This window comes from Hippichthys cyanospilos, chromosome 2 (genome assembly GCF_059441005.1).
Source record: "Hippichthys cyanospilos isolate Australia breed blue-spotted pipefish chromosome 2, RoL_Hcya_1.0, whole genome shotgun sequence".
NCBI classification, from domain to species: domain Eukaryota; kingdom Metazoa; phylum Chordata; class Actinopteri; order Syngnathiformes; family Syngnathidae; genus Hippichthys; species Hippichthys cyanospilos.
This window is the reverse complement of record NC_142370.1, coordinates 21,138,166-21,157,643: the sequence shown is the minus strand read 5'-3', so window position 1 is coordinate 21,157,643 and position 19,478 is coordinate 21,138,166. Positions and strand designations below refer to the sequence as shown.

The 19,478-nt window shown below is 44.2% G+C and overlaps 3 protein-coding genes across 4 annotated transcripts; 2 read left to right on the top strand and 1 right to left on the bottom strand.

Annotated features, from left to right (window-relative positions):
* The first annotated feature begins 1,443 nt into the window (after positions 1-1,443).
* Positions 1,444-9,608, top strand: LOC148427829 (rho GTPase-activating protein 20-like). 2 transcript variants are annotated; one of them, XM_088408308.1, is made up of 16 exons: positions 1,444-1,733; positions 2,258-2,343; positions 3,045-3,218; positions 3,304-3,453; positions 3,687-3,728; positions 3,811-3,895; positions 3,976-4,053; positions 4,138-4,204; positions 4,774-4,953; positions 5,624-5,793; positions 5,976-6,140; positions 6,405-6,517; positions 6,912-7,104; positions 8,012-8,129; positions 8,216-8,618; positions 8,693-8,907. In XM_088408308.1, the coding sequence occupies exons 1-16, from the start codon at positions 1,665-1,667 to the stop codon at positions 8,757-8,759; spliced, it is 2,160 nt and encodes a 719-aa protein (XP_088264434.1). In that variant the 5' UTR covers positions 1,444-1,664; the 3' UTR covers positions 8,760-8,907. The 2 variants fall into 2 exon arrangements, with proteins under 2 accessions (XP_088264434.1, XP_088264433.1); XM_088408307.1 differs by having other exon boundaries at positions 8,216-9,608.
* fdx1 (ferredoxin 1) lies at positions 9,447-13,034 on the bottom strand. The gene is made up of 4 exons (XM_088408309.1): positions 12,555-13,034; positions 10,805-10,929; positions 10,595-10,724; positions 9,447-9,862 (listed from the first exon to the last, which is right to left on the bottom strand). Exons 1-4 carry the CDS (start codon positions 12,689-12,691, stop codon positions 9,754-9,756), a joined length of 501 nt encoding a protein of 166 aa, XP_088264435.1. The 5' UTR covers positions 12,692-13,034; the 3' UTR covers positions 9,447-9,753.
* Positions 13,035-15,514: 2,480 nt separating this feature from the next.
* LOC148427827 (uncharacterized) lies at positions 15,515-19,447 on the top strand. The gene is made up of 7 exons (XM_088408191.1): positions 15,515-16,057; positions 16,605-16,808; positions 16,990-17,052; positions 17,156-18,228; positions 18,318-18,455; positions 18,753-18,864; positions 19,331-19,447. The coding sequence occupies exons 1-7, from the start codon at positions 15,955-15,957 to the stop codon at positions 19,402-19,404; spliced, it is 1,767 nt and encodes a 588-aa protein (XP_088264317.1). The 5' UTR covers positions 15,515-15,954; the 3' UTR covers positions 19,405-19,447.
* The last annotated feature ends 31 nt before the right edge of the window (positions 19,448-19,478 follow it).

Genomic DNA, 19,478 nt, shown 5'->3' with positions numbered 1-19,478 from the left:
TTGTTGTATTGCATACAACAGGCCTGAATCTGGCTCGTAAAAAATTGGGATGTTTCGTATTAAACGACCAAGAAGGTTGGGTCAAATCGAGCCAAAGATGATCAATTTTGATTGGGCTGGCAAGGAAGGAGTTCATGTTGAATTGTCGTCTCACTGTATGCGTACATATACTATAGGGATGTAAAATACCACTTTTTTTCCACCCGGATCCACCACACGAGTACTCGCCCTGGGCCTTCAGTGTGAAACCTGTCAGCTGCAATGCTATTGTAACTGGATGGAGTGAATAAATCTGTTCATATCCCTTACCAGACAAAGAACACATTTGTTCAGCTTTACATTTGACCTATGAGCGAAAAATGCCAAGTTGTCTCAACTAGCTTTTAAGGGTCGAAACCCATCCCCCAAGGCCTCCAAGTTTGAATGCTGTGCTTCACACATGGAATTCTTAGCAAACCATTACCAGATTGAAAATAGAGCTTGAGGCTGTAACCATATTTCTTGAAGCATGACATAATGGAATATATCAATACTTTTCTCTCTCAGGAATTAAACTGGTGTGCTTTTCTCTGACGCGCCCAAGGCTGCTCATTATCAACATCAGGCAAAGTCATCTTTGTAGTGATCCAATTTAAATGGGGTTGTTGGTGGCCAATTTGGGGACGCAGCACTTGCTGGCCTCATTTGGCTTCAGCCCAGTTTTTGGCCCACTTCTCTTTTTCCAAAAGCGCAATCGATATACTGGAAGTCACGCTGGTCGAAGCTTTGATGCAATGCAGCGCAAGCTTCCAGGTGAAACGCAAAAAGCAATACTCTCAAGCTCGTGCTCGATGATGCTTGATTTCAAATAAGATTTTTTGCTTCGTTTTTTAATTCCGGATTTGAGATCTAAGTGCATACCGTTAGCAGATTGAATAGACTAATATCACGATTTGAGGAGAACATGCAAGCTGCACGCAGGAAGGCCGGAGCCCTAAACTCGGGTCCCTGAACTGCGAGGCGGACGTGCTAACCACTGCTTCACCGAGCCACCCCTCTCTCAAGTTATTTTGTTAACACCTGGTTCGTCATCTCCCTGTTGTTCATCCCTATAAGACTCCAATGATTTCATCCAATGAATATCTTTATCGTGTTGTGACGGTCTGCACTATTTATTTTATTTTCAGATGCAATGAGTAAAAGTCATACGTCCAAGTACAGTCATGAAGTATTTCTTATTTCCTGACTGATTGTGTTTCCTTCCACTTGACCACTGTAAAAGGTTCATCTGTCAGACGTGCCAAACGTTCGGGACTATAAACGATTGTGTCTTGCTCGAACAAAGTGAGAGCAACTTCTAAAAATAGAGGCAACTTTTTTCGAGCCTACGTTCAGGCGCCGCCTCTGCAACGGGTGTAGAAGCATTAAGAGGTGGCTAATCCTCAAAGACGAGAAGCATGTGGATTTGCGCCTCTTGTGGCGTTTCTCCGTGAAAGTGCTTTGACCACTTAGGATCGCATTCCATATTATCTCACGTTCTATCCGCGTGCATCGCTTTATCAATGAGCTGAATGTTTCTTGCTACTTCCATTGCCCTGAGATGTTTTTGTGCTCCAGGATCTCATTAACGGGATTAGTCGGAGCGAGGGCAGCTGGATATTGACCTGCAGACGTCTGGAGGCTGGATGGACATGTCTCCGCAACATCAACAGGACAGACTGAGCCAGGGTGTGGGACAAAGAGCCAACGGACAGGTAGCTTTGGAATGCGGTCTTGCTGCTCTTCAAGGAAATATGGTGAAAAAAGAACGAGATTGGCAACAAATGAAAATGATTGGTCAAAAATATTGAAACATTCTCGCCCTTTTCCTGTGTTTTTTTTTTTTATCTTGACTGATCCTGCTTTCCTCGTGAGTTGATGGATTTGGTGGTCAAGTGCTTCAAACGAGCGAATGTGACAAACCTGTATGCTGAGGGCAATTATAAAGCGGCGTGGTTCTTAAATGCTCCAAATTTAGGATATGCGGTGCAAGGAATGTTTGCCCCCTCATGATTTGGCCAGATCAACAGTATTACCCAGCATTACAATGTCTCAAATGCGTGGATTATTCATTCAGAACTTGGAAATTTTGAGCTGAGATACAAAAGTGTGACTTCACCGTTGTGGCTACAAAAGAGAGGCCAGATATTTACAGCAAAGCGTAAACTCGGGTGAACAAAGTTGTAGCATCAATGTGCACCCACATTTTTTTCTCCCCAAATATTTGTGTGTTTATTAGCGGACCAAGTTCCAAAGTCTTCGCTGTCAGTCTGCACCCACTCTAGTCATCAGAAGAGCTCTCTCCAGGTCCAAGACGCTTTCCAGGTAAAACATGCAAATCCTACACAAATCTTGACGCAATCTTTACAAAAAATAAATAAATAAATAACGAGATTTGAAGTTGGCATGACGAGACTAACGTGATCATGTAGAGATAAATAGTCATCATGACAGGATGAAAGCATCCTGAAGCGATTTCATGGTCATCGTGTCAAGATTGAAAGTCGTCATGATGAAATTAAAACTCATCGTGCCGAGATTTAAAGTCGTCCTGTAATTTATTCGTTACGATGTAATCATCGCAATCACAATTGATGAGAAACTCCCGAAGTTTGCGGCATCCACACAAAGACAAAAAAAAAAAAATCACGTCAATCATTCAACTTTATTCCAAATGCTACGAAAAAACAAACGTATGAGAATAGGTGACTTTAAATCTCATCATGCTGACTTCAAATCTGAGCTTTTTTCTTTTTCCGACGGTAATCCTCATTTCTTAATATTGGCATGGTATCGAACGTTCTGTTTTTGTAACATTACTTGAGATCTCAACACTGCATTTACCTTTGACGGATTTGACACTTTTGATTGCATTGATTGATTGTCATTCATGAAGATAATTTGGAGAAATTTGCTTTCTCACCGTTCGGGACAGTGTTCAAGGTAGTAATACAATTGGCAGCAGGCGTCACCAACCTGTAGATCTGCATCTCCCAATGAGTAACGAGTGACTTGGGCTTCTCCAGAGAGAGCCTGGCGGTTCCTGTCTTTCCGGAGACGTGCTCGTTGGTGCAGTCCTTCCTGAGAGACTCCGACAGGTCGTTTCTCCTACACGGGCACGCTCAGTTGAAAACCGGCATGCAGACTCAGGACAGACACCTCTTCCTCTTCACGGACATCCTGGTGATCGCCAAAGCCAAGTGAGCACACTTGCGTTCGCGCGTCCTGTATGTTTCGATGACAAACCGGCGCGAAATTGCCCGTGTCATGCTTACGTTGCGCCAGGTCAGCCAACCAGTTCAAGCAGAAGGCCCAGGCGCGTGTTTGTGAAATGTGGACAGCAAATTGTATGGAAGAAGTGTGCGAGGGAAGCGCCTGCCCCGAGGCGAGCTTTGTCTTCGGGTGGCCCACCTGCAACTCTGTTGCAACGTTCAGGTGAAACACGTTCTCGACAACTAATAAACGTGTCAAAAAGAGGCCCACGAAACAAACGTGTACACTTCAGGCGTTTATTTGAAGCAATTCGGGAAAACCTCTCAACATTTATCTTACGACATTGGTGTAGACGGCAAAGTAAGCATTTCATTGTACGGAGAAACTTATATTTAGACTGTGCCCATGACAATAAACAATTTGACTTGAAGATTTCTTTGACATGTCCCTGTCAGCTCTGCGGAACAAACAGAGAAATGGCTCTCTCACCTGAAAAGGTAAGCTCGTCATGAGTAAAGCACATGAATGTGTGTTTTGTGCGTAAGGAGCAGCAAAACGTCCTTTTCCTTTCCTCTGCAGTCGCATTAAAGATGCAAAAGAGAAGGAAGAACCCAAAACCATCCCTCTCAGAGTGTATGGGAAGGGACTTCATTCTTACGCTGTTGTAAGCAGACAAGGACATTAATCGTATCTCTTCCGCTTCCTGCTACTGACTATCGGATCTCGTCCTCTTCTACAATTTAGACCAAGACTTTGCCTGTCAGCAACTCTGATTCAACCAATGAGGTGATTCGACTGGCTCTGCAGCAGTTTGGCATCATTGTGAGTCGCAAACCTTTTTCAGCCGCAGTCCCAGATCCTTTGTGATGAATTGACCTTGAACATGACCTTTCTTCTCATGCTCAGGGTAACGTGAAGGACTTCCAACTGTGGATCCTCTCTAAGAGGGACAATACGCCATATCCGCTCATCGGTTGGTCACTAGCGTTGCTTCATCTCCATTGCTTAGTTTAGCTGGATGCAGGAACTCCAAAATGATTGATGCGTGTTACGTGTGCTTTCGGTTTGGTTAGGTTTTTTTTTTGTTTTTTGTTTTTGCGAAAAAACACCATAAAATCCGAATGGTCGCTTTACCTTCTGTTTAGTCAGATTTAGAACGCATTTTCCCCATCGTGTTTTATCGTCTGTCAACTTGTTCCGAATGTACTTAGCAACCGGGACAGATGGAACCTGTCTACCACCCTCCATTAAAGACCTCTTTGGCCGTTCACATTTTTTTTTTTCTTCCGCACAGCAGTAGACGTGTGCAAAAAATGTCAGTTGTGGCCACGGTTGAAAGTACACAAAAAAATGCTTATTTGTGGCCATAAAATGGGCATAACGTGTACAGTGTATAGTGTGTATGTATGTATGTATAGTGATTTGTAGTGTTTTTGTATTGGTGGCACACTATGTCATTTTTCTCAAAAGGAGATGCACTTGAAGCTTTTAAAAGACAATGCGCACAAAGAAGGAGCTCCCCCCGGTTCTCCTCTTTCTCAGGTCACGAGTTCCCCTTCAGTATCCACATGAGTCACGAGCGACAAACGTTGACCCGCAGCGCCGCGACGCCAGAGGATGGAGATTGGTCGATCCAGCCGGAGCGGCTGCAGGGTCACCAACGCTGCCGGTTCATCCTGAAAGCCCGGCCAGAAGGAACGCTCCAACTGCAGGTGCCGGCAGGTGAGCGCAAAAATCAGCGGACAAGAGCTGGCGCAGCAGTTCTCGTACATTTTCATTCTTGAACTGAGATTGGAGAGCGCAGGTGTTAAACGTCTGCCACTATCCTGCATGTTTTCGATGGTTCCCTCCTCCAACTCGCCCGATTCAAAGGAGCGGCTCATCAAACAAGCTGCGCGAGAGCCTGATAACCAGGGAACATCTAAAACAAAGAATGCACATCACTCCGCATTTATCAAATGTGTGCTATCGGACCGTCTGCCCTCACATGTCTCTCCGTAATCACGTCTTCCTCCTGCTCCTGAACTTGCCCTCCCACCCGTGACCGGAGCCTCTCAGGTTATGCCAAACACAATGCCAGCCAATCAAGCATCCGCCTCAGGGAGTGACTGATCTTTTTTTTTCCAAGCTCCAGCAAGTCAAGCACGATAGGTTCATCGCATAAGAACGGCTTCCATCAGTATACAGAAAGCATCGAGTTACATGTAGATTACAATGAGATCGATGTGATGGAAAAAAAGGCTTTAACTACGAATTGAGGAATTTATATTTTTATTAATTCCTTCTCATTGTTGATTTCCTCTCCCTTTCAGCTGCAGGGGTAGGCGAGATGACAGTGGCTACTATTGGCAATATGCCTCTGAGGTCTAATGCTCGCTTCGGTCTCCCTCAGCGTTTCCCCAGAAGCCATTCAAAAGAAGGCGCTCCCTCATCACTTGGGCCTTTCTGCGTGGATCCTCCCCTCAGATGGCATCGTCCTCGGGCGCCGCTTCTCAAGGCTGCTTGTTCGGCCGCCCCCTCAGTGCCGTGTGTGTCGAAAACGCTCTGCCGAAGCCCGTGATGGTGGGTCTTTCACACCTATCTAGATTGGAACCAGAAGGTTTATATTCATCCACGAATATGATACTTGTCCATTAAATCATCATCGATTCCCTTGAAAAGCTCGCCATGCTAATTTCCCTAAAAAGTTCCACTTTACATGGATTTGAACATATCAGCACCACGTGGCTGCTCTGCCGCACTAGGACATGCTGACGCTGCTGTATCACGAGGGCCCGTGGACACGGGGTATCCTCCGACGACCGGCGGGCGCCCGGGCTGTCAGGGAGTTGCGGGACTCACTGGATGCTGGAGAGTTCCTTCTGCCACTCACTCGTGACCACATCTTCATCATCGCCGGCGTCTTCAAAGTAGGCTGTCATGATGACCCACATCTCCTACCTGGCCTTTAATCTCCTCCCGCACATCCACATTAGCAGGACAATATGTTCAGAGGGTCCTTAATCTGCATTCTAATCCTTGTTATTGTTAATGGACAAACACGCCAAGTCTTTGCGCCGTGTTTTATGGGTTTCGTTTACCCGATCAAGGCTCAAAATATCATTTGGACCTTTGTCTTAAAAATCATCCTTCATCACTGTTTGCCCACTGAAAAGTTCTTCAATGTTCACCAGGACTTCCTGCGCAACATCCCCGGCAGTTTATTGTGCTGTGAGCTGCATGAAGAATGGATGGACGTGCTGGCCGATGAGGAGGGGCAGGGGGAGCGGGTGCAAGAGATACAAAGGTGCGACGACCCACCGGTTAACCTCATTCAATCATTAAGCCGTAACATTAGCAGCCTGTTGCTATAAAAGTGGAGAATATGTTGAGCTGTAGCATGCTCATGTTGCATTTTTTGTCACCTAAGTGTGTGTATCGCTTAGGTATACTTATACATACTTATACACAACATATATACATATACTAGAGCTAAACCGCATAAGGCAGGTTGAACAATAGCAATCAATGAATAACAAGACCTCAGATTTAGGAATTTATATATATATATATATATATATATATATATATATATATATATATATATATATATATATATATATATATATATATATATATATATATATGAGTGTGTGTATATTGACAACACACTGTGTCTGTTTTCATTTGTCCTCCTGCAGGATGATGAGTCGGCTGCCCAAAGACAACACCCTGTTGCTACGCTACGTCCTGGTTGTGCTGCACGCTATTCAGGGCAACGCCCGTGAGAACCAGATGACCGGCTTTAACCTGGCGGTGTGCATCGCTCCCAGCATGCTTTGGCCTCCCGGGGCACTGTGCAGCCCCGAGGCGGAGAATGAAGGAACCAGGAAGGTTAGTGAGTGGACGATCACCCTTGATCAATACTGATAAATTCGACGTTGAAAAAGGTTGTCAAGATCAAGTCAAAAGTTCACAAACAACAAGAACATTAGAACTGATAACATCTCACTAAGCGCGTGGAATTTAGAGGAACCTAGTGGTGAACTAAATTCATTTTGAACATTCACTACTGTTTTCAATCAAATGCAAAAACAATACGTTCATCGTTTCAGCGTACGTTTTACGATTTGTGGGAAATCGAAATGTTGCTTTGCCGTTCAGCAGTTTAATGCCATCGTTGACTGGTCATCGAATGTACCAGAGGCTGTTACTTTGAGGGAAAAAAAAGACTTTTCTTTAAAACCTGCATCAAACCGGAGGTAACTTCATCAACATTCTCTGGTACTTCATTTGAACATTGTGCAATCATTAATTCACGGGTTTACGGGTCAGTAAAGTAATAAACCCGATGCTGTCAATATCTCACTAATAAGAACACCCCAGCATTTTTGTTGATATTTTTTAATATAACTTTTCCTGCAACACCACTGTCAATTTGCTAAAATTTAGTCAGTGTTTCATGTAGATTTATCGCCCCCCTCAAAATAACACAACATACAGCAACAAAAGTGTGAGTGCAAACCGTGTAAAGAACGGGCTCTCGATTTAGTTAAGTAGCATCGTTACATATTTTAAAATAAAGCTAACGGGCTTGAGCAACTAACAGCCGTACTTATGATTGTGTATTACCAAGCAATAAATGAAACTATAATAGTTACTTTTAACAAATTAAGTAACCACTAAAGTTACTTCGGTGATGTAGTCTCATCACTTAATCTTTTAACTTCTGTATTCAAGTGCGAAAAGAATAGCGACTTGTAAAAGCGATCCAAAATATCGTTTGCTTGGTTTGCCGCAGGTTTGTGACTTGGTGAGATTCATGATCGAAAACTGCCAGCAGATCGTGGGGGACGACCCCTCTTCTCTGTTTGGAGGCTCACCGCGGAGACTCCACACGCAGGAGACAGGACTCAGCGGTACTCGCCACCTTTTGCGCCGAAAGCCTTCGCTTTGAAAACGTTCGGTCGCGCTCACTGTCTGGTCCCGTTTCCCCGGCCTTCAGACAGGTGGACGTACCCTTTGACAGACTCGTCCTATGATAGCCTAGAGAACGAATTGGATACCAGCAGCGGCGGCTCGCCGAGCTTTTGCGCCAGACGTCTCCGATCCAAGCCGGGCAGTCTGGACTCCGTCCTCACCTTCAGCGACTACGAGCAGGACGACGAGACGGCCGCGCTCGGGGGAAGCCGGCGGATCCGGGACGCGCCGACTGCGGGCTCCTCCTCCTCCACTCTGGACTCCGTTTCTCTGCACAGCATTCGTAGGCAGCGTCGGCGCTCTGAGCCAGCGTTGGTGCACGTGGCAAAAATTCAGCTGCGCTTCTCCGGGAGCACGGATGGTCTCACTGGCGAGGACGAAGACGACAACAAAGGCCAGCCCGGCTCGAGGTGCGGGCTTCAGCCGAGGTACAGGAGATCGCCGGCGGCTTTGGAAACCAGCTCCTCCAGCCTGTCCTCCAACCCCTGCTCCCCTGCACCAGGGCACGCCAAAGCATGCGCTACTTGCACATCCGTCCCGAGCTCCGCTTTGACTTTGGGCGGACCTGAGCAGAGGGGGACAAGCTGTAAAGCGTGTCCGATCACAGAGCATCTCGGATGGGGTACTTTGAAAAGCTGCAGGAGCCTCCACCCCAACTCTTGGCTGAGGAAAGGCCGCAGATTGTCCTTAACCCAACAAGAGAGCTTAGAGAAAAATTCTGCCTCCGGCAAACATACAAACGCTCTCACCAGTGATGAATATTAGGGTCTTTGTCAAGCTAGTCACTTGTCGCTTGAGTATCTATCGCTAATGAGTTCATAAAACAGTTGAGTCAACATACGGCTGTCTTAGGGAAGTAAAATTGTGAAGGCGCTACCTGACGGAACTTTGCGCTTCCGTCATCTTCATCCTCTATTTGCGTGGTTGATCGTCTGTGCGGCGGCTGTAAAGCAAATTTCCTTTTTGCGCTCGAACAAATGTGCTACTTTGAAAAACTATTTCATGACTTAAGTGGCTGTAACAATGTGGGGAAGTTAGGGTACAAAAATAATCATTTAAAAAAGCCTCACTCTAGTCCATGCCCATGATATTACTGCAAATTGAGACTTATTACAACTTAGTAAAACCGCTGTCAGTCATGGTAGTGATTGCTCCAACAGTAAGAATCCAAGTAAACATAATTCGGGGATTGTTGCAATTCCACTGATACTGAGTTTCAAGTCCTCCAAATGTACAAAATGCACTTCACCCGACTGTTACAAAGGTTACTTTTTATTATTATTATCTGCTTTCTTTATACACAGACGTGTACCAGTTATGTACAAACACATGATAAAACGGTATGGTTACATGAAAGATGTCAAACTGACAGAATGACAATAAAAATATACTAGCTGCTGGTCTTTGCTAGCCTTTCAGTCACATTGTGTTTTTCATATCGATCTGACCAGTCCTTAAAATACGTCGCAGCATTGTGTTGATTTTAATAGTCCACTGTCGACGACAAATGCCGATTTAGGCAGGCCACCAGGTGACACCGACCATCACCACCGCAAAACGTCGCTAGGAGGAGCCATCTTGGCTTTGTCGGATGTCGGCTACGCTCTCCGGAACACGAGCCACCATGCCCTCCAAGGACTTGCTCAGACAGATCTGGCAACCCAGACGTGATCTACAAGAGGAAAACGGTCATACACTTATTTCCTTCCTTAGTGTGGATCTTTGTGATGGAAACAGAAAATTAAAGATTGTCACAATCTCAAACAAAAAAAAAAAAGAAAGTACAGGTTGGTTATCTATGCCAACGACATACAGTGCAACAAATTGGTAACGTCTTTATAAAATGAGGTGACAAAAACCACATATTTCTAATGAGTTTTTTGTTTTTGTTTTTTGGTAGCGGCATTTCTAACCAGCAAGTAAAAGTGAAGGTACGCCTCTCACCGCCTGGCTGCCATGTCCCCGTCACCAAGCCGTTCTAAAGCCAACAAGGCCATTAAACAATAACAAAGACAAAAATGCCAATGTATTCCTGGGCACTACTACGTCATAGTACCCCTCGCAAGCCATTTTTATCTACTTGCTGAGGCGTTCTTAGAAATGCATTGATGAAGGAAAATGACACTATGGTAAGTATGCTAAGCATTTTGGGTGAAAAATGACAACATTGTAACATGGCTGAAAGCTCCAAAAGTTGAAATTTCATGATTAGGTCCTTTGAAACAAACAAACAAAAAATGATTTTCAGGTTGATAAATTGACCGCAAAGTGACCTAGCTTGCCTTGTGACAAGAGTCGCCTTTGGTGATGATAAAAACAATTTCAATTTATTATGCACTTATTTATAGCGTTTGAAATAGACACCTGGGAGAGGTCCTATTAACGACATCAGGTGTGTCCTTACGTGTCAGTTAGGCCATACGCCAAATCTAACATGTCCATTTCCTCGTCCGTGACGGGGCCCAGTTTTTTGTAGACGTCCTCGTCGAAGATTAGGTGACAGGTGGAGCACGCCAGCGTGCCCTCGCATGCTCCTGCGACCAAACACGCGCTCGATGAGGACGGACTTAACGCAGCTCATGCGCGAGTCAGCTGAGTTTGGGCATTTACAAACCAAAGCCATCAAAGTCGAGATCTTCATTGATGACGACGTCAAGAAGAGAGTCCCCGGGAGATCCCTCCACCGTTATCTTCTCGCCGTCTCTGTTGATGAAGTGGACTGTCACCTTGTTGTCCGACCTGCATGGGAAGTGAAGCGTTGTACGCATTTTTACCCAAAAAGACAATCGCACATAGATTCAACTTGATGACCTTTTACAACCTGAGGGCAAAATGGTGCATAATGCCACTTAACGCCCACAAAGAGCTACAGTGTGACTCCCCAGCACCAACTGACCTTTTTAGGCAAAACATGCAAGGGCTTAGCAAGCAAATCCCACAAATGCTCACGCGCTTGGCGATGGGAGGGAGTAGAAAACAAGCTGTTTGATAGCCTTGTAGCCTCTACCCAAACTAAAAGGACGGGTGGCTGCAGCCTTGAGCGGCCATGACCAAGTTTGGAAGGAAAGTCCAATTCAAGGTTCTACCACCCTCCCAAGTAGAATACATGCAAGCATGCAATCAGCCATCTTTCAGTACTGCGTGTGATGAGAGCTAAAGTACTGCACAGCGTGTTCCAAAAAATAATCCTGGCAAATGTCACATTTTAACAAGATGTTTGAAATCTAACTAAGTTTAATGTTAGACTTTCGCTTAATGTTTCATTGCTGTTTATGAGTTTTTCTTGAGTGGCAATTTGCTGTGATAGAAGGGGCCCACTGAAAGATCAGCCCCAAACCCATAATAACTCATATTATTAAAAAAAAAAAAAAAAAAAAATCCTAATCCATCGCCCTTTTTACACATTTGAATTGAACCATTATTTAAGTATATTTTGCGACCCCTATGCCAGTGTCTTTTTAAACGTATTACCACATTAAGTTTCCATAGTTGGGCAGCACAGTGGAATAGTGGTCAGCATGTCCGCCTCATAGTTCAGAGTCCTGAGTTGAATTCCCGTTCGCCCAAGTTTTCCTGTGCAGAGTTTGCACGTTCTACCAGTGCCTGCATGGGTACCCTCTGGGCACTCCGGCTGCCTCCCACATTCCAAGTACATGCATGCTAGGTGTTTTGGACAGTCGAAGTTGTTTTTAGGGTGCGTGAATGGTTGTTCATCCCTGCGTGTCCTGCGAATGGCTGGCTAGCTGCTTAGGGTGCCCCACTGAGGAATAGAACTTCGTGATGTTGAAAAACATGCTATGTGGGTGTTAGATGTGGCGATATCAATATTATTGGGTATTTACAGGTACCTAAAGACATGGCCCTTTTATTACGTAATGAGGCATAATAGGCAAGCTCAATGCAGTTTTAGCTAGCGTTCGGTTCACAAAGTGGATGCGGATGCACATTTCAGATGCATCTGACTTGTCATACAGCTTCATTTGAAACATTGATGTATTAATACAGTGATAACGTTTTGTCGATATGATGCTGAGCCCGACTTTAAAGCCAGAAGAACATCATTTAAAACGGTTACCCGTGATTTGTCTTTTGTCTCCCTAATTGAACATTCAAATAATTAACCTCAAGGAGTGTCGATTTCGTTATTTTTGCCATGAGCTGTTGATGAAAATGGAGTTGGTGGATGCCGACTGGACGGACACACATGAGCAGTGAGTACTTGTTGAGCAGGTGCGCGGAAGGTGAGCAGACGTGAACGCAAGCACGAAACTGACTTAGTAGCCGAGGCAAATAGTGGGGAAAATGTCGTCAGGCGGGGGTGCCGCGGCATACACAAACTTGGGGCGTCCATGCCACAAACCCACCTCAGCGGCGGCGTGCCGGTGACGAAACTCCTGTGGGTAGCCATCCCCGAAGCACCACAACTTGCGGCCGTCCTCCTCGCATAGTGGCGCACTCCGCCTTGGGCTAGTCTTCGGAACGCTGTCAGCAGTGACGCCATTCGGAACCCCAACAGTATGTGTCCAGGAACACACTCGAAGGCACTTGGACGGGACACGAGGCGAACTTTCTCTCACCTTGCGCGTTAGCAAGCTAACGAGTTACTTAAAAAGCTACCCGGAGTCACTCAGTCAGTGTCACGCGTGTTGCGTAACCGGCCACTTCCTGCAATGCGAGTTGACGGCGTGGATACAGCAAAAGCAAACACAACTTTGGGCCGGACATGAAAATCAAAACAGACAAACAAATAAACAAAACGTTCAAACAACAATAAATTCGCTTCCGAGGATGACGTACCTCCACTTCTCTTACAACAACCCTGTGTTTATCCCCCGCATTTCCTGTCAAGGCAAGTCCTGTCAGACTTTCAAAATAAAAGATTTTACTGCCGCCTATTAAGATTTGCATAGTATCACGACTTCGCTGGACATCGTTCAAGCATTAAAAGTATATATTTAGCTATTTTGCTCAAAAGTAACGGGCATACATTTATTATTATTTGGTTGAATAGTTTTAAGATGGCTTTATTTTGAAGATAAAGTAGTATTTTCCAGACTCCCCCGCAGTCCAGTCTCTAAACTTCAGTCTTTAGTGGGGCCACATGAAACGCGTGACAGTACAATGACTATCCAACAAACAACTATTTGTTCGGGTGCTTTGACATCCTATAAATGAAATAGCATTTTGAAACCCTTCATTTTACAACGTTGCGATGGGTTTTAATTCGGGGTTAAGGGTTGGAATTGTAAGGTTTGTAAGGTTTCAAATCAAAGATTTAATCAAGGATTAGGATCTCAAATTAGTGTTTGAAAAATAATGTTATGGTTTTGAATTGTTTTTTCAATTTTGGGTCAAAGTTCTAAAGTATGCTGTTTACCTTTGTTTAGGGTTTCAATGTAAGATTTGAATCAAGGGTTAGGGTTTCAAGGTAGGGTTTGAAACAAGGACTAGGGTTTTGATCATTTTTATTGAAAATATTTTTAGATTAGTCTGATTCAATTGTTGATTTTCTTTCACCTTTGAATCTGGACTCAAAGGTGCCTAATTGTATTGGCTTTTAAATATGCACATGGATATTTTCTTGAAGTATCAATGCAGTGTCATGCTCCTATATATATATATATATATATATATATATATATATATATATATATATATATATATATATATATATATATATATATATATATATATATATATATATATATTTACACAGGTATTTTGGTGCAGCTCTCAAAATGATAGAAACATGTTTTTAATGCAACAAATAACATTTGATTGTGCAGGTATACCTATTAAAACACCCTGGCATGTGACGCATTTCCCAGGCACAGGCCTCACACCTCTATATATAAGGTCCCACAGTGGAGAAAACCAAGCATGTTCCAAAACAGCGGTCCCCAACCCCCGGTCCGTGGACCGGTACCGGTCCATGGATCAACTGGTACCGAGCTGCGTGGGCTGCACAGTTCATACGTTTGTGATGTGGTTTTTAGAGCAACCAGCCCCCCCCATATCTGTGAGACAAAATTGTATTGAGGCACAAATATGAGAAAGGATACTGCTGCTTTGGTAAATGGACTTTCACTCATATAGCGCTTTTCTACCTTAGGTACTCAAAGCGCTTTACACTAACTAGTCATTTCCCTACTGATGACGCAGCATCAGGAGCAACTGGGGGTTCAGTGTCTTGCTCAAGGACACTTAGACATGGTCTTGATGATCAAGGGATCGAACCCATGGCCTTTTGGCTGGGAGAGAACCACTCTACCACTGAGCCGTGCCGCCCCACACTTCGAAGGTCCCAATCAGCACAGGGGTCTCCATTTTTTGAAAATGGAACTCATTTGGAATCCAACGACACTTCATGGAGCTGGCCGGCCAACTATACTGAGGTGCCCAAGAACCTGATGATCACTTTGTCAGACCTTCAGCGTTCCTCAGTGTTCCGCCTCCAGAAGGACTACCTTCTCTGCAGCAATCCACAAATCAGGTCTGCATGGCCATACGAAAGCCTCTCCTTAGTAAAATGAACATGACAACCCGTCTGGTGTTTGACATAAGGCAAATGAACGACTCTCAGACCATGAGAGACAAAATGATCTGGTCTGATGAGACAAAGATTGAAGTCTAGTGTGAATGCAAAATGTCATGTTTTGAGTAAACCAGGCACCACTTATCACCAGGCCAATACTATCCCTACAGAGAAGCATGGTGGTGGCAGCATCATGCAATGGGGATGTTTTTCAGCTGCAGGAAGTGGCAGACTAGGCAGAGTAGAAGAAAAATCACTGTAGCAATATTGTACAGCGATATCCTGGATAAATACCTGCTCCGGAGCACTCTAGACGTCAGACTGGGGCGAAGGTTCATTTTTCAGCAGGACAACGACCGGAACCACACTGCTAAGATCGCAAAGGATTGACTTCAGAACCACTCTGCGCAGACTTGAATCCGGTTGAACATCTCTGGAGAGATTAGAAAATGTCTTTGCACTCATGTCTCCCATCCAACCTGATGAAGCTTGAGAATTACTGCAATGTGACTCCAAAGCCATATATTCTGTCAAAAAAAACAAACAAACAAAAAAAAATACTACAAAATAAATTACAAATGGGACGGTCAGGATGTCAACAAAAGATTAACAGCCACATAACCAACATAAATAAACAAGGCAGCCACACAGTGTGGTCTCTGCAAACAAGGCGTTTTACTCCCTTGTGAAAAATATCGGTACTATAAAACTCATGTTTGATAAGAAATTAAATCGACAGCGTGCCAAATGTAATTTATATACAAATATTTAACTGTGCAAAGTGGTGAAGTACCATGAGCTGGGCCCTTTCAGCAAAAGCTGTGAATACTTATTTAGTATTCTATTTTTAATAAAAACGTAATTGTCATAATGGGGTATAGTGCGTAGAATTTTGATGAACGAGATTAATTAATACAGTTTGGAATGAGGGTGTAACAAGACAAAATGTGGAAAATGTGACGCTCTGTGAATACTTTCCAAACGAACCGTATGTGACTGATGTGAAGCAAGACGGCTGTTATTAGCAGCTGCTGCATCATCATTGACCTGAGAGAGCAAAGTACACATCATCTAAAAGATAATAAATAACCTCATTAAAACTGTTCCTTTTCAATTGGCTGCTTTGAAGTTTACAACCCGGGCGACTGTCTATTTAAGCTTCGCCTCTTGCATTGGGGAGCTGCTCGTTGTTCATCGGTGCCACCTCAGGTGAGAAACACACTTTTGCAATGCCGTCTCCATTTTGTCTGAGGACAAAGCTTTTTTGCTTACTGTGGTCGGTGTTATACAGGATGTTCAAGTCAGTGCTGGTGCTGCTCCTGACAGTGTCAGGTAAGAAACCACAATATGCGAATAACAGCGCATGCTCACTTTTGCATTTTTTTGTGGGTAACAAATGACTGCCTTTGGAAAATGCTATCACTTGCACATTAGTGCTGTATATTCTATTGGAATAGTGCTTAGGGCATCTGTCTCACGGTTGATAGTTGGGTCCAGCTCACCCACCGCCCTCATGAGGACAAGCACTTATGGAAAATGAAAGGATTAATAATGTACTACTTCAGCTTCCCCAAAATAAAGCAAATTAATGGAAGACTATTACACAATTGAGTCAAGATCAGCATACAGTACAGTCACGTAATCACAGCAATTGACCTCCTGAACGGCTGAACTGAGATTAGATTGAGACAATTGATTTATAGCAAGACGCTACACAGTTGTGGCCCACATCAAAGTAGCACATTTGGCAGTTCAAGTTATTTATCATCCAGAATGGTCTTTGGTTCAGCTGGAAAGAAGTACTGTTGTCACTTTTACAGAGTCAATTCCTGATTAGAAGGTCTCAGTTCAAACAGGATATAACAAAGTTCCCCTACAGGATTGCAAGCTGCCCCCATTGCACCTCTGAGAGGATTGCCCAAGGCGTCCTCGCTCCTCGGGCTTGCTGATGGCTCTCAGCAAAACGAGAACAACATCCTTGAACATCGTCCTGATGGCTTTCAGCAAGGTACGGAGCCATCCCAGAAATTCTTTGACAACGGCCTGGTGCAGGACCACATCAATGAGCTGACTAGGAGGACAGGTAAAAACTGCTCCCAGAAAATTGGAAGCATAAACTGAGCACGAACTAGCATAAGAACTTAGTAGTAGAAACCAACCTCTGGTGGATTTGATAACTGGATTGACCAACATTGAACATTGGTCTACATATTAAACAATTTAATCAACATTGGCTTTACCAAACGGCTGCTGCTCATCTGTAGGTTTAGTCCACAACCTTCTTGAAGCAGGAAAAGTGGAAACAAAACACGAGCTGTCCGATGAAGGTAAATTATAAATCATTGAATGTTACGTGTATACAGTAAGATTTATTCTTCGACATGAATCTGAACTATATTCACAAATGTCTTTCTGCAAAATATCCTTCAGTCCCTGTTGACGTCCCAGCGCAGAGGAATGGAGGTGGTTGGGTTAGAGTTGAGGAACCCTCCTTTTCTTCTCAACTTCCAGATGGCTTCAGACAGGGAACTGAACCCTTCACGTCGATCCCAGATGGTTTCAGACAAGGAACCGAACCCTTTGTGTCAATTCCTGATGGTTTCAAACAGGGAACCGAACCCTTCAAGTCGATCCCAGATGGCTTCAGACAGGGCACTGAACCAATAGTGTCTATCGCTAAAGGTTTCAGACAGGGAACGGAACCTAAAAGCCCGATCAATAGTACCTTTGAACTGGAAGCTGAGCCCTTAGCTTTTATCCCAGATGGTTTCAGACAGGGAACTGAACCAGTAGTTAATATCCCTAAAGGTTTCAGACAGGGAACAGAACCCTTCATGTCGATCCCAGATGGTTTCAGACAAGGAACCGAACCCCTTGTGTCAATTCCTGATGGTTTCAGACAGGGAACCGAACCCTTCATTTCGATCCCAGACGGCTTCAGACAGGGAACGGAACCAATAGTGTCTCTCGTCAAAGGTTTCAGACAGGGAACGGAACCTACAAGCCCAAACAATAGTGTCTTTAAACTAAAAGCTGAGCCCTTATCTTTTATCCCAGATGGTTTCAGACAGGGAACTGAACCAGCAGTTAATATCCCTAAAGGTTTCAGACAGGGAACAGAACCCTTCATGTCGATTCCAGATGGTTTCAGACAGGGAACCGAGCCCTTCATGTCGATCCCACATGGTTTCAGACAAGGAACTGAACCAGTCCCTGTCATCAGCGACTTAGGAAGGGAAGCTGAGCCCTTATCTTTTATCCCAGATGGTTTCAGACAGGGAACCGAACAGGCTAAACTGATTCTTAATGGGTTTAGACAGGGAACGGAACCGTCCCTTCACGTCCCAGAGAACTTCAGGCAGGGAGAAAAAGCTATGTCTAAAACCAATCAGGGACAAGACCCATCAAGCTCCAGGCTCCAAACACAAACATGCAAAGGAGAGGTCATCAGCGGAAAGTGCTATGAGTTCAACCCCACACCATTGGCCTTTAGAGAAGCACAGGTGACCGAATTTTATGTATCCATTCTACTTAGGTTTTGTGTTTTCATATGTGCAATTATTCACGATGCGTTTGCACGCTTCGGCTTCAGGATTTATGTAAAGCTCAGAACCCACACGCTGAACTGGCATCTGTGACAAGTGGCGACCTTCATTCTCGTTTGGTTGCCATGGTTACTGACAGCGGTGAACGCAGCCCACAGTTGACGTGGTTGGGGGCCACGGTTAAGGCAAGTCCCTTTCATCCACCAAACACTGATTAAATACTGATACGCGCAAGTAAAGCATTGGCCCTGAATGAAAGTGTCTCCTGTCCAGTTTTTATTAATAGGGCATAATGACCCTGAATGGAGGCCAAGGGTAGTTTCATCAGATACTGTATGTTATCTCCACAACAGCGTTACACTTACCTTGATTTAAACATTGACCATTGGACTTCAGAGTAAATGTTTCTTGTGGTAGTGGCGTCAGCGAGATCGCATTCAAAGCGCGACAACGATGTTACGCAAATATTTCACACTTTGCAGAATCAGCAGGCCTCATGGCTCGATGGCTCAGAGATGAATTACAGCGACTGGATGCCGGGTCAGCCCAACATTCACGCAGACAAGCCCGTCTGCGTGGAGATGTTCAAGATAGGTGAGATGCGAGAAATACTCAACACAGCCATCATAATATAAAGTATATTCTTACCAAGGTCATATTCAAATTGACGCCTTTCCACTCTGACGAAAATGTACATCACATTATTAGAAACTATTATCCAGTGACCATTTTAAAAAAAAGCACCCAAAGGCACTTTGATTATAAATGTGAACCATTTTAACCATCCCAGTTAAATTCCAAATACAAAGAGAGCAAAGTACACATGATTTTATCTATAGTGTACAACACTCCCTTAATAATAAATTGCTCTAATTGTGTAACTGGTCCTAAGGGCAGTTTTGTGGAGCTCACTCTTTCATCTGTACTATTAATCAAAGGTTAATTGGACAAAGGTCAGATAACACCGCTGTTTGCTATCTATTGACAAAGGGCAAAGTCAGTCTTTGCACTGCCGTAGTAGGAGCAACCTATTGGTGACACAACCAACCCTGTCTTTCAGATGAAAGCTGGTGGACAGCCGCTGACTGTGATCTGAAGAGAGCATCCATCTGCTCGTACCAAATGGCTGCATAAAACACACACGTTGACATCTTTGAATTGCCAGCACATTCTAATTAAAACCAGAAATGCTTTCTACACCTGTGCGT